This window comes from Ambystoma mexicanum, chromosome 3q (assembly GCF_040938575.1).
Source record: "Ambystoma mexicanum isolate Mex_15411 chromosome 3q, UKY_AmexF1_1, whole genome shotgun sequence".
Taxonomy (NCBI): Eukaryota; Metazoa; Chordata; class Amphibia; order Caudata; family Ambystomatidae; genus Ambystoma; species Ambystoma mexicanum.
In genome coordinates this window covers 1,087,895,006-1,087,911,910 of record NC_090926.1, presented here as the reverse complement: position 1 = coordinate 1,087,911,910, position 16,905 = coordinate 1,087,895,006, and the positions used below count along the sequence as shown (strand labels likewise).

The window sequence follows — 16,905 nt, the reverse complement described above, 5'->3', positions numbered from 1 at the left end:
GGAGAAAGCAATACAGTCGAGGGTCCAAATGTCCTAAGTCTTTAAAAGGTATTGCCGATTTACTCTGCAACCCTTGCTCTCTTTCTATAATCAAAAGGCAGTACCTGCCCTCCTTTATGGTTGTGAAATACTGAACCTGAGTGAAGACTATGACTACCCTACTTAGAGGGTTTCATATGGAGGAAGGTCCTTCATCTCCCTATTTGCGTACCCATTACCTGTCTACGGTTTGAGTTGGGCTTTACACTGCCTGTTTGAGAAATTTGAACATGCTTAGACTGTACATGAAGCTTAGAATGGCGAATCCAAGATCTTTGTATTTATTTATTTATGTTTATTTATTTGACATTTATATAGCGCACAAAGCCCCAAGGCATCTAGGCGCTTTAATTTAAGAATTTGCGCTTACAGTGGTTACAGGCCAGGAAAGGACCTGGCAGGTATGCAGTATGCAGTCTAGGTTAGTCTTGCCTCTTGTTAAGGGGATTTACTTCCAGAATACATACAATGACATGATAAGTGCAGAATATAAAGTCTAGGAAAAACTCGCCTCTTGTTACGGAAAGCTACATCCAGAGTACATTCAAAGTGACATGTGCAAGTGGTAAGAGTACAGTGAGGACTATGTGCGCAGGAAAGGTACATCGCGTCATATTACAGGGAACCACTTCTACATTACACTGTTAGAGTAGTCATAGAAATGAAGATAGGAAGCACTCTTTAATATATAGGCATCTGTCGAAGTTAAAGCTGATGGGCAGGAAAACCTTTGTAGATATCTGTAATAACATTTTCGAGGAAAACAAACTGCAACAGAAGGCCACTATGTCCTCATAAATAGGAAACGATTTTGGTTCCAGACATGTGAGAAGAGATCCTCATTTAGATTTTTGAGTGACCTCAGCGTAGAGCAGAGGAGGAGAAATGTTCTCGCTATGTGAGTAGAGCAGAGGAGGGGAAATGTTCTCGCTAGGTGCGTAGAGCAGAGGAGGGGAAATGTTCTCGCTAGGTGCGTAGAGCAGAGGAGGGGAAATGTTCTCGCTAGGTGCGTAGAGCAGAGGAGGGGAAATGTTCTCGCTAGGTGCGTAGAGCAGAGGAGGGGAAATGTTCTCGCTATGTGAGTAGAGCAGAGGAGGAGAAATGTTCTCGCTAGGTGCGTAGAGCAGAGGAGGGGAAATGTTCTCGCTAGGTGCGTAGAGCAGAGGAGGAGAAATGTTCTCGCTAGGTGCGTAGAGCAGAGGAGGGGAAATGTTCTCGCTAGGTGCGTAGAGCAGAGGAGGGGAAATGTTCTCGCTAGGTGCGTAGAGCAGAGGAGGAGAAATGTTCTCGCTAGGTGCGTAGAGCAGAGGAGGAGAAATGTTCTCGCTAGGTGCGTAGAGCAGAGGAGGAGCAGAGGAGGGGAAATGTTCTCGCTAGGTGCGTAGAGCAGAGGAGGGGAAATGTTCTCGCTAGGTGCGTAGAGCAGAGGAGGGGAAATGTTCTCGCTAGGTGCGTAGAGCAGAGGAGGGGAAATGTTCTCGCTAGGTGCGTAGAGCAGAGGAGGGGAAATGTTCTCGCTAGGTGCGTAGAGCAGAGGAGGGGAAATGTTCTCGCTAGGTGCGTAGAGCAGAGGAGGGGAAATGTTCTCGCTAGGTGCGTAGAGCAGAGGAGGAGTAATGTTCTCGCTAGGTGCGTAGAGCAGAGGAGGAGAAATGTTCTCGCTAGGTGCGTAGAGCAGAGGAGGAGAAATGTTCTCGCTAGGTGCGTAGAGCAGAGGAGGGGAAATGTTCTCGCTAGGTGCGTAGAGCAGAGGAGGGGAAATGTTCTCGCTAGGTGCGTAGAGCAGAGGAGGGGAAATGTTCTCGCTAGGTGCGTAGAGCAGAGGAGGGGAAATGTTCTCGCTAGGTGCGTAGAGCAGAGGAGGAGAAATGTTCTCGCTAGGTGCGTAGAGCAGAGGAGGGGAAATGTTCTCGCTAGGTATTTAATGCAATGTCCTGACGCAAGGTTCATGACATCGTTGATGAAGATAACACTGACTCGAATACACAGATGGGAGATTCTGCACGTTAGAGGGCAAGTTATAATAGCCCACTGTGTAGAGGTTGCAAACTGCGCAATGAATCCCTACAACATCTTTTTATTGGCTGTTGTCACTTAGAAGAATTGAGAATCATATTTTTCATAGATTATGTCGCTGAGAAGCGTTTCCTTAACACACCTGCTTTTTGGGAACGTATTCGCTCCTGCCATTCAATTGCATTATTAATCAAAAATAAAATAAAGACACTGTGTGCTCAGCCCCCTTTGCTGACTGCATCGCTCTACTCTGCAGGTGGACGCTGATAATGAGACGACATCTTATGCTTTGTCTTGGGATCTGCAATGGCACACAGCCTACCCGATCTGCTCTGCACTATAGTTAGGTGCTGTTAATAGAGCCACGCTTTCAGCTCTGGACCTGTCGCGGAAAACAGTCTGTCCCACTGACTGCTCCGATCCACCGCTCGCCATCTCTTCCTATTAACCCTTCTGTGCCTCTCGTAATGGTACCTGTCTTCTAACCCTCAACTGTCAGCCAACTTACATTCACCCTCGTCCCTCTTCTCACGGTAGCTCTCTTTTGTTCCAATGTTCTGTCTCTCTTTCTCCCAAATAGTATCCGCCTCTCTTTTGAGCTCTCACTTGTATCTTTTCCCACTAGTATCTGCTTCTCCCCTCGCTTCAATAATGTCTAGAATGTAGCTAATATTTTCCTTTTCTTCACAACAAACATGTTCTGCCTCCCTTATAATATGCTCCCCCTCATGTACTGTTGCATTCTCTTTCCAGATGATATGGCCCTCCGTCTGGGTTCAAAGTCCTCCTGTCGAACTCTCTCCTGTCTCAAATTTCTTTCTAACAAAAATCTGTTTCTGCCTGTCAAAACAACAAGGAACTTTTCTTATCGCATTCCAGTTCTGTATCTTTCTTCACATGTGAGTCTGCTTCCCAAAAACATCCTCTTTGAGACCTCTGAACAATCCTTCTCTTTAATATGTCACTTCTAAGTTTCCAAACTTCAATAAAGCTCTCTACAAACATTGTTACTCTCCGCTTGCTACACACACCAGGATCTTCTCTACAAACTCCTCCTCTAAGCCTTACTCCCAGCAGGGGTTGGCTGGCCTCTAGATTTCCGAGAGGCATTTGCACTCTGGTCCTCTTTTGTGTGTTGACCTATTTTATTTCCAGATTTTTTCATAGGAAAAGATGTGGGAGGTGGGCTTGTGGAAATGTGTAGTTTGGGGCCACTTCAGTCATTATTTCCAGGGCCTCTTTTGTTTCCCAGTACACCCTTGACTCCCAGGATCAGCAGTCTTCCTGCCGGCAGCTTTCTCAATGACAGACGATTTGGTGTTGGCTTAGGTGAGTTTTAAAGGGCGTTAGGATCACCCCTTGGAGGATTCTAGCAGCATTGGCGGTCGCTATGCATATAGGCGTTGGTCTTTCTCGTGATTGGAAACTAATATTATCGCAAGAGAATGGATAGCCCTATCCCTTGCACTCCTTTGGGCTGGATGCACTGCCAGCTTAAGGTAATGGGCCTGATTCATGGAGCGTTTTCCTATAGGATTGCGCCATTATAACACACCTCCATGAATCAGGCCCAATGTCTTTTCAAATCTCCTGGAGAAAACGGTAAATCTTTAGAGTTGCTGAAGGAATTACAAAAAGAACTTCAGGGTAGTAATTCAATCCTCACATTTATTGAAACCAATGCTCCATGCTTTTCAGGAAAACCTTCCCTTCAGCAGGAGCGAATAAAATATCTGAAGAATCCAACAGAGCCAATTTAAGACAAGAGGCCAATCTTCAGCAACACAAAAGTGCCCAACAATTCTTCAAAATGCCAAAAAGGTCTCATCTTCATTTAGTGCAGTTTCCCACCAGGTTTTGTTTACCCGAAATGTGTCAAACGTTTGGCTGTTTTTGCCTTTTTTTTCTTTCACCTGTCCCATGGTTGTGTGCTTACGTGGGGCTCTATGTTACAGTGGTGCTTTGTTGTCAACATTACCATGGAGACCGAAACATCTCTGCACCGCATAACATCTACATTTGGAGGAAGCAGGCCAGAGGCAGCACCACCCCTAGCCTGGGACGTCGTAAGCCACCCCGAACTGAGTAGGATGCAGGCAGAAAGCAGCACTCTGTTGTGACTTTCAGCCCAGGGTTGACAATGAGAAAGAGGTGCTACTTCAAGAGCCTGTCAAATTTATCACCTCAGAGAGCAGAGTATTTACATGAAAACAATCATCAACGTGGCCGCAGCAGCAAACATAGAGTGGCAGAGGACAATAGCCTAACCAGCAAGACAGGTTGGCACTGCACTGATGTTTTGAGATCAGTGGGTCGGTGTGCCACCTTGCAATTGGTGACTTGTAAGCTAGCAAGGGAAGAAGATGCCATAGGGCAACATGAGCAACATATTCATTGTGACCTCTGTATCTACAGCTTGGTGGAGTGATGATGACTATATGATTGGCATGCTATGTGATTTGGCATCGCCAATAAGAACTAAGTCAGGGGATGCTTGGAAACAAACCCATGACGTCCCATTGCAAGCAAACTCACCCCATTTACTACTCTCTTCACTTAAATAACTCACATGTGTTACCAATATATTTTTACTTCATTTTAACCTTAACGGATTATAACATAAAATATCACAGATTAATACCACAATCAATTGATCACAATCTATGTAGCATAAGGGTGGCATTGCCAGTTTGGTTTACACAGTGCTTAGCTTTTATGTTCACCGTTAAGTAATCAGGTTGTATGCTTCGATACAGTCAAACTTTGGAGCTGGCTTTTCTAACATACCTGTTCTCCTTTGCAGAGCCTGGTAAGAAAATAAGCAGTGATAATTTGTTCAAGAACTGGCAGGAGCAGGACATCCAAAACCCTCTGATCGCCAACTTGCAACGGGTGGATGAAGAAAAGATTCTAGGATGGGGAAAATCTCACAGAGTCCTCACCACCATGGACAAGGCTCAGAGTAAGATCCGACTGCAAGGCCGCAAGTCAGATGTTATGGAGAGCATGGCAGAGATTCAGCGACTCTTGATGGATCTTTCTCAAGACCTCTATAAGGCCATCAAATCAAGTTCTCATGTACATTGGATGTACAGGATGCAAGGAACCTTTTATACGTTTGATGCTATAACCACCTGCCTCCTAGAGAAGCATTATGGCAAACATGTCTGCAACTCTGGTACTAATGTGAGCGTGAACATCGCGATCAACGGGGAGATGGCTGAAGTGGACTATTCCAAAATGGAAGCTGAGCTTGAGGTCACCAAGAAGAAAAAAAAGCTGAAGAGAGTTGACAGTTCATCAGGTAGGGTTGTACAGTTTCCTATTCAATTTTCTGAAGTATGTAATTACTGAGTCTGATCAGCGTAGTGTACATGTGCCACACTGATGTTAGAAATCAGATCCCGTAATGGGTTAAATCACAACTTCCCCCAGGTACACACCACAAACCCGTCATTGAACATTCCTTCACACTTACTGAATGCTATGGACACAATATTAGGAAGTGCCTACGGGAACACTTACTAGCCTTTTTTACTTTGGCAGAAAGTGTGCAACGTCAACTTTTAAACAACTGCTCCTATGTATATAGGATTTCGGTTTCATAAAGATGCAAAGTAGATATGCAGCCTGTTTACATCCTGTAAATTATTCATCCAATCAGATGTGTGCCTGACCTTTACATGACAAAGTCAGGCACACCCAGATTGGGTGAATACTCCAGTCAAAGCATAACAACTGTCCCTTCTCCCCCACCCAACAGGTGCACCTGGAAAATGTGCATATTCATGCTGAAAGGTGATGATTTTATGAAATAACCCATAGAATGGAGTCATAACTGTATCTGTCCTGCCAGCCCGTTTTGGTTTTTTAATGTTAGACTTTACTGCTTCTTGTTGTGGAACACCAAAACTTCTACGCTGTCTGCACCCACAAGATCCCAACTGCAACCGGATGAGGACCTTCACCTCTGTGTGCTCGTGCTACCTTAAGTTAGGTGCAAGTAGAAGGGATACCCTCTGTGCAATTTACGTTTTAAACTACAAATACCCTCACATTCCTTCCCAGGTCACTGCCCGTTATCTTTGACTGCAACTGAAACTTAAATAACCACGTTCAAAGCAACAGGCCACCCGAGCTATACTAACTCTGTGAGGTAGCTCAGTAGGGGTCTTGGTCTAAGTCCCGCTGATTGGGAAAAAAAACACCATGTTTATTGATCCACAGGACTTTCCTAAATTTGCCTGGCAGAGTTGGGCAGCAGGATGGGCATCCACCAGCTGTACCTCGTGGCAAATATTTCACACTGGAGGTAATGCATTGGATTCCTGTGGAACATGCCTGCAATAGTCTTTGGGGTATAGCTTAGGGGCAACGTGCTCGCCTTGGAAGCAACATCACACAGACAACACAGGTTTGATACCCGGATTCGCGCTTAGGTATTAAGCGCGTGGTGAATAACCTCTCATGTCATAATTACCACCTGATAAGTGCCTCCGACGATCGTTAATTGAAAGAGGCATTTCCACCTTTATGTTAGTGTAAGTGTAACGAATACATGCTGGAACAGAGGAAAATTGTATGGAGTGAAACTTATTCGACAAAAGTACAAACAAAGGCAGTCCCCTCCATGTAGCGCTTTCAGGAACATGCCTCCTAAGTGAGTTTAGCTAGTGTGCACACTAGACAGATCGTTGTGCTGGTCTCCCTAACATTTCTCCCTGCGGAGGTCATTTTGCTCCAAAGCTTCATATGCACTGAGTTGGACTGTTTGCAAACAGGTCCCCTCTGTGACATTGTAGACATTATCATTGCGAAGTGCAAAACTTATGTGCATTTAGTATGCAAAATCACATATATATATATATTTTTTTGTATTTGGTTTATTAAAGTAAAAACCTTTACAAAACAGTGCAATTAAACATTAAAAGATTTGCAAAAAACAGTAATTAAGAAATAACATTTACAATAACATTTAAGAAGAAAAATACATTCCCTAAAGAAATATAAGTAGTAAAGGAAACATTAAAAACATCATATTGAGTTAGCAAATGATGGGAATACCAAATTTCCATTTAGTCACTAAAACTTGTACAAAATAAGTACATTTCAATTAGACAAAAACATAAACACAGTCAAAAGATATCGAGAGACGTCATCCATATGACATTCACAGTACAAGTTTAGAATTCGGTACATAGTATTCATATCATGAACTCATAGCATAGCAATTAATATGTATTACATTGAATACTCATTCCTGCCCAAATACAAGGTCTAAATGTAGGGATTTGCTCAATTTTATTCGGCCAACAGATCTTCTGCCAACTTAGACTCTATAATTGCCAGCAAGTTAGTCATACGGAGTGTAAGATTCTGACTAAAACCTTCCATACAGCGCTTCCATAAGAGTTCTTTTACGGTCACAGAGTTCGAGTAAAAGTGCTCGAGGAGTTGGATTCGAAGGCCTTCAAAGAATGGGCAATTAATCACTAGATGTTTCAAGGTTTCTGGCACTGTGCAATTTCTACAGTAGCGGCAACTAGTGTCGATGATACTGTTTGGATAATCAGTCCAGTGTTTAGATCGTTCACGTGTGTGAAATTGTTTGAGACGAAATCGCATGTAGATTTTCCTTGAGCAAGCAGAAGGGAACTGTAAGAGATATTTTAATCGAAATCCCCATCTGCCGCGAACTCCATTGTATTCTTTAAAGGAGGAATATTTGCCCATTTCATCCAACATTATACACCAGAAGAATCTTTGAAATTTAAGTTTTTGGCTTGGTAATCACATGCTCATAGATGATGGAGTTTCATTAATGAGCAATAGAATTTTGGTTAATTTGAGCAAATAGGTGTTGAGCGATTTAATGTGTGATTCACTCAGTAATTGTTTCAGTTTGACATATAGCATGTTTTTCGGTGGATTATAAATCTTGATTAGATTAGTAATACTTCACCATGTGTGTTTTACTGACAGTTGTAGTAGGTTTAATTCATGGCAAATCATAACGTTGGGAATCTAAAGTGCTAACCCCAGAACCGTTTTCCATAATTTCCCCTGCAAGATGCTTAAGTAGGCATCTAAATCATATGTACAGATGTCCAGGGAATATAGGATAATGGGTTCCACCTTCTGCAAATAAAATTGAATTAAGGGTAGTAGAGAGAACATACAGTATTTCTGATGGATAATTTTCATTTGAGATGTCAACACCCTGATCTTTTGATTGAGGTAGTTTTTCCACATAGTAATTGAATATTGATCGGTCAGTGGATATCCGAAGTAGCCAAACATCGGAGAGTATTCGATTTTAATATCGTTCATATACCATGAATATCGATGACAATCTAATTTTCTATTAGAATAAATCAAAATAAAAGTTTTTGTAGGGTTGGGAGTAAGATTATGATTAAAAGCGAATTCAGAAAATAAATCCAGCTTTCGTTGAAGACCAAAAGGGGTTCTATCAAAAAATAACAAATCATCAGCAAATCCTAACCAGTCTAACATTAGTGAGACAAACTTCACTGAATAACATTCCCCAGCAATCCAATTAACATCCAATCTTAACAAGTACAAATTGAACAGCACCGCTGCCATGTTGCAGCTCTGTTTCACCCTGGTTTCGGTTGGAATGGGATCAGTCAGGGCTCCTTCCTTAGTGAGTCTCATACGATAATTTGTGTTTTTATGGAGTAAGGCAATCAAGGCAACCTATTTAGTTGGAATGCCAAGATGGATCATTTTTTTCCACAAGATTTCACGAATAATGCAATCAAAGGCTGCGGTCAGATCCAAGCTAGCCATATAAATTGGCCCTGAGTGACTGACTGAAGAATGGGCTTAAAGATGGGAGAGGATGGTAGCATTTAACTGACAACCAATGAATTTTCTAAATCCTACCTGATAGATAGACAGCATATCTTTATCGTTCATATGAGTCTGTAATTGGTGAAGAAGAAGAATGGAAAATATTTTGGATGAAGAGTCTGTAAGAGCAATGGGGCGATAATTAGAGGGACAGTCCGGAGATCCATTTTTATAAATCGGATTAACTAGCGCAGAAGACCACGACAAGGGAGTTTTGCCCGTTTGTAAAATCAAATCAAATTTGATTTTAAGAATGTGGGCCCAGAAAACTGGATTCGATTTGTACACACATGATGGAATACCATCAGGGCCAGGCGCTTTAGAGGGCTTTAATCTGCTGATGGCATCAATGATGTCTTCTATGGACCAAAGTGATGGAAAATCTAGGTCCAAACGTGGCTCACTACCCTTTAGTGAGTGGAAGCGCTCGGGCATAGTATATTTGAGTTTTACATAAGATATCCAATTTTCAGCAGAGATCACAGAATCAGTAATAGTTGTAGGTTTAAAAGTAACAGAACGAAGAGTATTCCAGATTTTCCTAGAATCGCGCTTGAGTAGATGGTAGAATAATTTTTGATTATCTGCGTTGAGAAAATTTCTTTTTAACCATTTAAGTTTGTTGCGATATCTTTGTCGCACTGCTTTGATCAATTTTTCACGAGTCAGGTAGGAAAAAAATGTTCTATTGATTTGGCGAATTTCTTGATTTTTTTGTGTTTTTAAGAAAGCAACTTGATTATTAAATTTGTGTGCATGAACATGTATAGCTTTTTCATACTTATCCCTTGATTGGAGCATAGCACCCAGATGGAGTTGGATTCTAATGGAGTTAAGATTGTCCAAGAGGACAAGCGAAGAGCTAGATGGTAATAAAGACAAGAGAATATTAGAATCACATTCCAAATTCTGAATAAAAGTTGCACACTCTTTAGGATTCCATCTCACTGTAAGGCGATGCCGGTCAGATTCTACCAAGGATAGAGAAGAATTATCATTGAATCGAGCCAAAGGGATATTCATCTGCATAGAGATAATCATATGATCTCCTAAGAATGGATTTATGATTTTGAGAGCATCAATAGTCGAGTATAAACTCGAGGAAATGAAAAAGTAATCAATAAAGGATTTATAGTTTGCGCTTGTCCATGTATATGTGAGGTCGTCCAAAGCAAAGTAAGGGGTTTGTATATCCCATTCGAGGAAGAAGGAATTCCATATAGTCCCATACTTTTTGGAAGTTAATGAGTGCTTATCCCTAATTGCATTATTGTGAACACCTGTTTCATAGCAATAACAATTGAAGTCACCACCTACGATAATTCTTGCCGAAGGGTGTAGAATCAGGCCCTTTTCTAGTGCATCGTTCATTTCCTCAATGATGGACTCAATAGGAGTGGACAATTTGTTCCAATAAATACAAACCAACAGGAGTATCATGGAAGGATCCAAATCATCTTTTATAATAATAGCGAGTATGGAGTCAGAGCTACTAATCCTCTCAATGGAGCACTGAAAGGCAGAGTTGACAAGTATGGCCAAGCCGCCTGAAGGGCGACCCTCAGTACCTCGCCTTGCAACCGGAATAAATGCTGAGTATCCTTCTATCGAAAAGGAGGATTGATTCATGGTTTCTTGAATAAAGATAAAGTCAGGTCGATTAAAATGATTTAGGCGATGCCATTTTTTAAAGTTATTTATACCACAAGAGTTCCACGAGATAATGTGGAGTCGGAATAGGCTAAGAGTCTTTCATCGCCTTTTGTTGGTTTAGTTGTGAGCGTTAATAGGATCCCTCCATGACATCTCCTTTAAAGCAGACATGAATGACATAAACTGTTTCATTGTGTTGGCGTCAATACTTGCAGAGGTACCCTGGTTCGCACTATCTGTAATGCTTTCAGCTATCAGAGGAGTAGTTTCTAGGTAGCTTTTTGTATCCTCAAATGATGAAAAAAATGATACAGTTAAGCCAATAGATGATAAGTCATCAGAGTGATCCCATAGCATCTTCATGATGAAAGGAGACATAAATTTACAAATCATTCTGTTGTTATTATTGGCAGCCAATTTCACCCAGTCTATGTCATCAGATCTAACAATTCGCAAGGCGGGAATGTCCTGAAAAACAGTCATCATGAAGGTGCGATTCAAGCGAGCCTTACCGAAGCGAACTTCATCGCTTTCCCAACCCATAATTATAGCAGATTTAAAATCATTGTAATTATGGTTGGTTAGTGATTCCTGATTATCCATTGTGGATTTAAGATTGGTCAATTTGGGGCACTCATTGGCTTGTGACCGTTGTGGACTCAAAGTTGGTAGCTTGGGGCTAGTTTTTTTTTCGCTCTGAGTTCATTGTTTCACAAGTAGTTAATTGATCGCTAATTTCATCATCTTTATCTGAGGTTTTATCTTCAGACTCGCTTGAGCACGCTCCCTCCAGGTTGGTTTTTAGGTTGAGTTTAAATTGGATTATTAGGACAAATGGTTGTTTTGTTTCCCCTTGTCCATTAGCTTTACCCAAAATCACTTTCGCAGTTTTTTTGATTTTCAACATTGGATAATAATTGGAGAGGGCAGATTGAACTCGGTGTGGAGCTTCTACAATTGAGTTGGGTACCATATCGAGATCAATTATACCCCCTTCCTCTTTGTCCATTACCTTTTTTACCTTAGATCGTGATTTTTTAGATTTTTTAGATCCTTGACAGGATAGTTCTGTTAGCAAATCCTCTTTTTCATTAGTTTTTTTGTTTTTTGGTAAAGAGTTAAGAGGTACTTTGAGGGTTAAAGCAGTCGAAGTAGACTCCGAAAGATTCAACAAGGCCTTAGATTCCTCGCTGAACTGATTCAGATCAATGATGTTATCTCCCCCTGAGAGGTTACAAATATCTTTCATATGTGAATTGTGATTATCATTTTTGTCGCGTAGTTAATTCTTTGTTTTTTTTTTCCTGTTTTCCTTTTTGTAGTTTAATTAAAAGATTTCTCTTTTGGGCGCGAGCCAAGGCCCTTTGTTTTTTAGTAAGGGCAATAGAAGGAGCTTTGTTAGGCAACTCTTCACTATCAAATATTTCTTTTATTTCCTGAGGAATAAGGTCCACTCCGGTTAAGTCAATAAGATCAGTTAGAACTGAAGGACTATCTGGAGGAGCCCTTTCCTCTACACAAGGAGTCGAAAGAGATTCTTTGTTGACTGAATTGGAGAGTGTGGCAAGATTATCTGCCATTTCCCTTACAAGATTAGTCAGAACAGCGAGGTTGGACTCATTGGAATTTTCCAAGTTCACTGCTTCTGGGTCCACAACCTTTCTGATTTCTGGTTTGAGAAATGGTCCTTCTGACACTACCTCGGAGAACAATTTAGTTTGAGTACCTATGTTTTGAGCATGAGACGTCGAATCTTTTTTGTTTATGATGGAAGAAAATATATGACAGGCAAATAACATGCCCTCCATTTTGCTGAGAGTACTCATGAGGTCAGACATTTGCATCTGTAAAATATTTATTTCCTCATGAGTCTGTTCATGACCTTTGTCAAGTAAATTAAGAATTTGGGTCATGACCGGAAAAGATTCGAAAGAGTGTTGCATTTCGACATTCCATTTTTCTTGTTCAGTGGTAGGGCAGTTTGGCTGTGGATGAGTTTCACAATGGGTGGACTCGTTAGGATCAAAACTAGGTGCTCTATTTCCTTCACAACTAGAAGGAAGTTGGCGAGTATAGATCAGTGGTTTTTCCAGTATGGGGGAACTATTTGTCAGCAAAGAGGGTCCTCCTGTATTGTTAATTCTCTGAGTGTTGGCCCCCCCTAGAGTACGTGCTTCCTTCTGTGCACTAAAGTATGAAGGTACAGAATATGTATATGGTTGGGGATTATTAAATAAAAACACATTTTCGATCCCGTACTTGCTTTTATTCACTGGGGTTGAGGGTTCATTAGATAGACGAATCCGTTTACCCAGTTCTGTCTCAATTGCCGGGGCAAGTATGGAGAAATCAGCAGTACGGGGATCAAATTGCTCAATTCCCATAATTTATTTTATTTCTTCTCTGTCTAGACTCTGATCTGAGTCAGAGTCTACATTTTCCCTATCCTTTGAGGAGATTTTATTTACTTCTTTTACCGTCAAAAATACTGATGTAGTTTTAGAAGCTATAATTTTTCTTACCAGATTGGTTGGAGGGGGTCTCGCAATCGATGTGCATCGACTGTTTTTTAAACAAGATTTGTTCTTCAGAGTCCTCGAGGGCTGTAACGGCAGGGACATCTTCATTAGATTCCTGCAAATCATCACGATGAGTGTCCTCTGCCGTCAGTTTAGTGGACAGAGAGGCTGGTTTCTTGGGTTCCTGTAAATGTTTCGATTCCTGTTTTTTGTTATACTCAAAAAAAGCAGGTGCGAGGATAACTTTATTCTCGACGTTGCTCTCTGGTCTTAGAGCCGCTATTATGTTTTCAGAGAGCGATGAGCTGCTATGAATGGAGTCGAGAGGGAGTTTAGATTCTAGGTTCCTCTCTTGATCAGACCAATTTAAGGGCTTTTCAGAAGATGGTTTAGCTTCAATAGAATCCACCTCTATTTTTTTAGGGTTTAATAGGGTTTCTTTTTTTTTACACTACGGAGCCCCTCTGCCATGATCGAGGCAAATCTGGATGCAATAGGAAACTTATGGGGCAAAAGGAAGTGCAAAACAAACTAGAGTAGCTCACTAAGTCACTCTTTAAACAAGATTTAACACACTGTAATGCAAGGGCATAATAAGTCTCCCTGCCACCAAGCCACCTTACTGCCTAACAGCCCAACAGCCACACTTCGCAGGCACTTCCGGATGCGCGCGCCGGATGCGCGGGTCCGAGTGCTAATAAGGAAGTGGTTTGTGGGCTTGTGGGCGGACAGAGAGGCGGGTTCGGGGGGGCGTGGCTAGAGGGGTGAAGAGAAGAAAATAACGTCAGTAAGTGGCACTGAGCACAGAAACCCGCGGGAAACCCACTGTCACTTCAATAATAGGACAGAGAGTTCACCAATAAATACCCTCTGAGTAAGTCCAATGTAGTCCAATGGTATGCGCGTTGCGCGCAAAATTTGAAGCGAATGCTTCCTCTTGCCGACGGCGACAGCACCGAAGGCAACAATTCCAGCAGGGCAGCGGGGAACAGAACAGCGTAGACAGCCCAACAGCCACACTTCGCAGGCACTTCCGGATGTGCGCGCCGGATGCGCGGGTCCGAGTGCTAATAAGGAAGTGGTTTGTGGGCTTGTGGGCGAACAGAGAGGCGGGTTCGGGGGGCGTGGCCTCTGAGTAAGTCCAATGTAGTCCAATGGTATGCGCGTGCGCGCAAAATCTGAAGCGAATGCTTCCTCTTGCCGACGGCGACAGCACCGAAGGCAACAATTCCAGCAGGGCAGCGGGGAACAGAACAGCGTAGACAGCCCAACAGCCACACTTCGCAGGCACTTCCGGATGTGCGCGCCGGATGCGCGGGTCCGAGTGCTAATAAGGAAGTGGTTTGTGGGCTTGTGGGCGAACAGAGAGGCGGGTTCGGGGGGCGTGGCCTCTGAGTAAGTCCAATGTAGTCCACTGGTATGCGCGTGCGCGCAAAATCTGAAGCGAATGCTTCCTCTTGCCGACGGCGACAGCACCGAAGGCAACAATTCCAGCAGGGCAGCGGGGAACAGAACAGCGTAGACAGCCCAACAGCCACACTTCGCAGGCACTTCCGGATGCGCACACATATATCACATATATGCCTCCTACCTGCACTTCACAGTGTTAATTGTGTAAATGCCACCTGCCCTTTACCCATGGCAGGCAGCAATTATTTCCTTTGGATACTGCTTGCTTTTATTTACTGATTACATAGCAACCCACGTCTTTTGCACCAGCATAGAAATGTCATGCTGGGCTAAATGCTTGCACATTTGCACGGTAGAGACTAGGGGTAGGGTAAGCAGTCATTCTGCCCGCTCCCCCCCTTCAATACAAATAAATAACAAAATGGAGTAGATTCACATTTTTTACTCATGATGTTACTGTACTCCACTAGTCGCATGCCTCTGAGTAAGCTCTAAGTATCTGAAGCCTAAGGTGTTCATTTAGAACAGCCTGCCACCACAGCTATACATACTGAGCTAGGAAATATGTACATACTGGACAGGAGGAGAGATCGGTATGAATGTATATCTTTTATGCATCCTGCCTCTCTGGCTTCCCAGCTACTAGAGCATTAGGATCCTATCCTGATCAGCTTGCAGCTTGCAACCCAACTCTGAACTTGGCAAAATAGCTAAGTCAGTTAATTTGCCTGCTGCATACATCTTTGAGAATGTGACAGTGCATCCCAGGCAGGTGAGCTCACATGCAACTGAAAGCTAGCAGTTCATTTTCAGCAACAAGGAATCTTCCACCAAGTAAAGCCCACCATGAAAAAGGTAACAGCGCTTGGCCAGATCTAAAACGGCCACCTACTATGTGCCACACCATCATTGTGTCAGTCAACAATATTTTACATAGAAACAGGGGATTCTTAACCAAGTTTTGCATTGCAAAATTGATGCTTAAAAGCAAGGGAGATAATTTTCCTCTGAGGTGTAAAATGCATGCAGTGAACCTGTTGCATTTGCTCTGGTCCACGCTGTGCAATTTTCGTCATTTGCACTACGAAGTGCAAAACAAAGGTGTAAAAAGCAGGGAGAATCGCCTGTATTCCTTTCTTTTGCACTTTGTGGTGCAAACTGAGTAAATTCCATCTGCCTTTTACGCATTGATGTAGCAGTTGCAATGATTCTTATGAAATAACGCCTGCTTTTTGCCAGTGTTTAAGCAGGCGGATTGCATAGGAATTCAAAGCATTTACACCAGCATGCGCATTTGTATGAAGGAGAGGATGGGCTGATTAAAGTTCTGATTCCATTCCCTGCTCCGTCCCCACCATACACATTCATAGAAAGATGGAGGAGGGTTGGCTGATGAGCCTTCCCTGGATACGATTTTATTGCAGCCCTTCATAGAACGCTATATACTTGATGTATATGTTTTGGACCTGCCCTATGGTGCAAGTGTTTTGGAGAGCTGTCACGGACAGGGCAGCAAAGGGTGGGATTGAGTTGCAAAATTGGCCTCTAGAGGCCCGCCTCTTAGGAATTTTTCAGAGGGGGAAGAGACATGATGCACAACTCCCCAAGATGAAGGATCTAATTTGCATACTGGCTAAGCGCAGAATTGCGATGGCCTGGAAGCTTAAGGAGGGACCCAACATTGACGCTTGGTGGCGAGATCTGTACATTAGCTCCTTACTGTTTCCACCAATCTCATCCTCTCCACCATACAAATTCGAAGCATGAACACCAGCATAACATTTTCCTGCTTGTGCAAATGCTTTGGGAAAACAGGCGTGTTCCATAGTATTCCATTGTAAAAGTCACCAATCATGTGTAATTGGCAGGTACCATTATTATGTTATGTTATGTTAGCGAAACTTCACCAAAAGGCATCTTGGCGCTATTCAGATGGAAGGGTAAGGACAGTTTAGAATAGATGAGTTTTCAGTGCTTGACAAAAGGAAAGATGAGTGGAGATTGCCCGCAGTGTATGTGGAAGAGAGTTCCACAGGGAGGCTGCTGCAATCGGAAAGGAACGCCCAACAATCCGACTGAATTTAAACCTCGGGATAGAAACAAGAAGAGAAGGCATGATAAATGAATTGAATTGAATACGCTGGGCTACCGGGAGCCAATGGAGCTACCGAAGTACGAGTGAGAAGTACGGGTGAGATGTGGGCACAGCGAGGAGTAGAGGCGGCCACACAGGCAGCAGAATTTTGTAATACTTCCAACCGTCTCAGGAGATAAGCAGGCCGCAAAAGAAACAACGAATTACCATTTGTCAATGGAGGAGACTACCAGAGCCAAAACCGCTGGAGCCCCGAAACTGCACTGGGATAAGCGGGAGGACCTTGCAGAGCATGTT

The 16,905-nt window shown here is 42.8% G+C and overlaps 1 protein-coding gene across 1 annotated transcript in view; it reads left to right on the top strand.

The window, feature by feature from the left end:
• The window catches only part of LOC138447628 (uncharacterized), a 1,020,308-nt gene that overhangs the window by 747,966 nt on the left and 255,437 nt on the right, over positions 1–16,905 (top strand). The window contains exon 14 of the mRNA XM_069603826.1: positions 4,859–5,359. Coding sequence (XP_069459927.1) covers positions 4,859–5,359 — 501 coding nt within the window. The remainder of the gene's footprint in view (positions 1–4,858; positions 5,360–16,905) is intronic.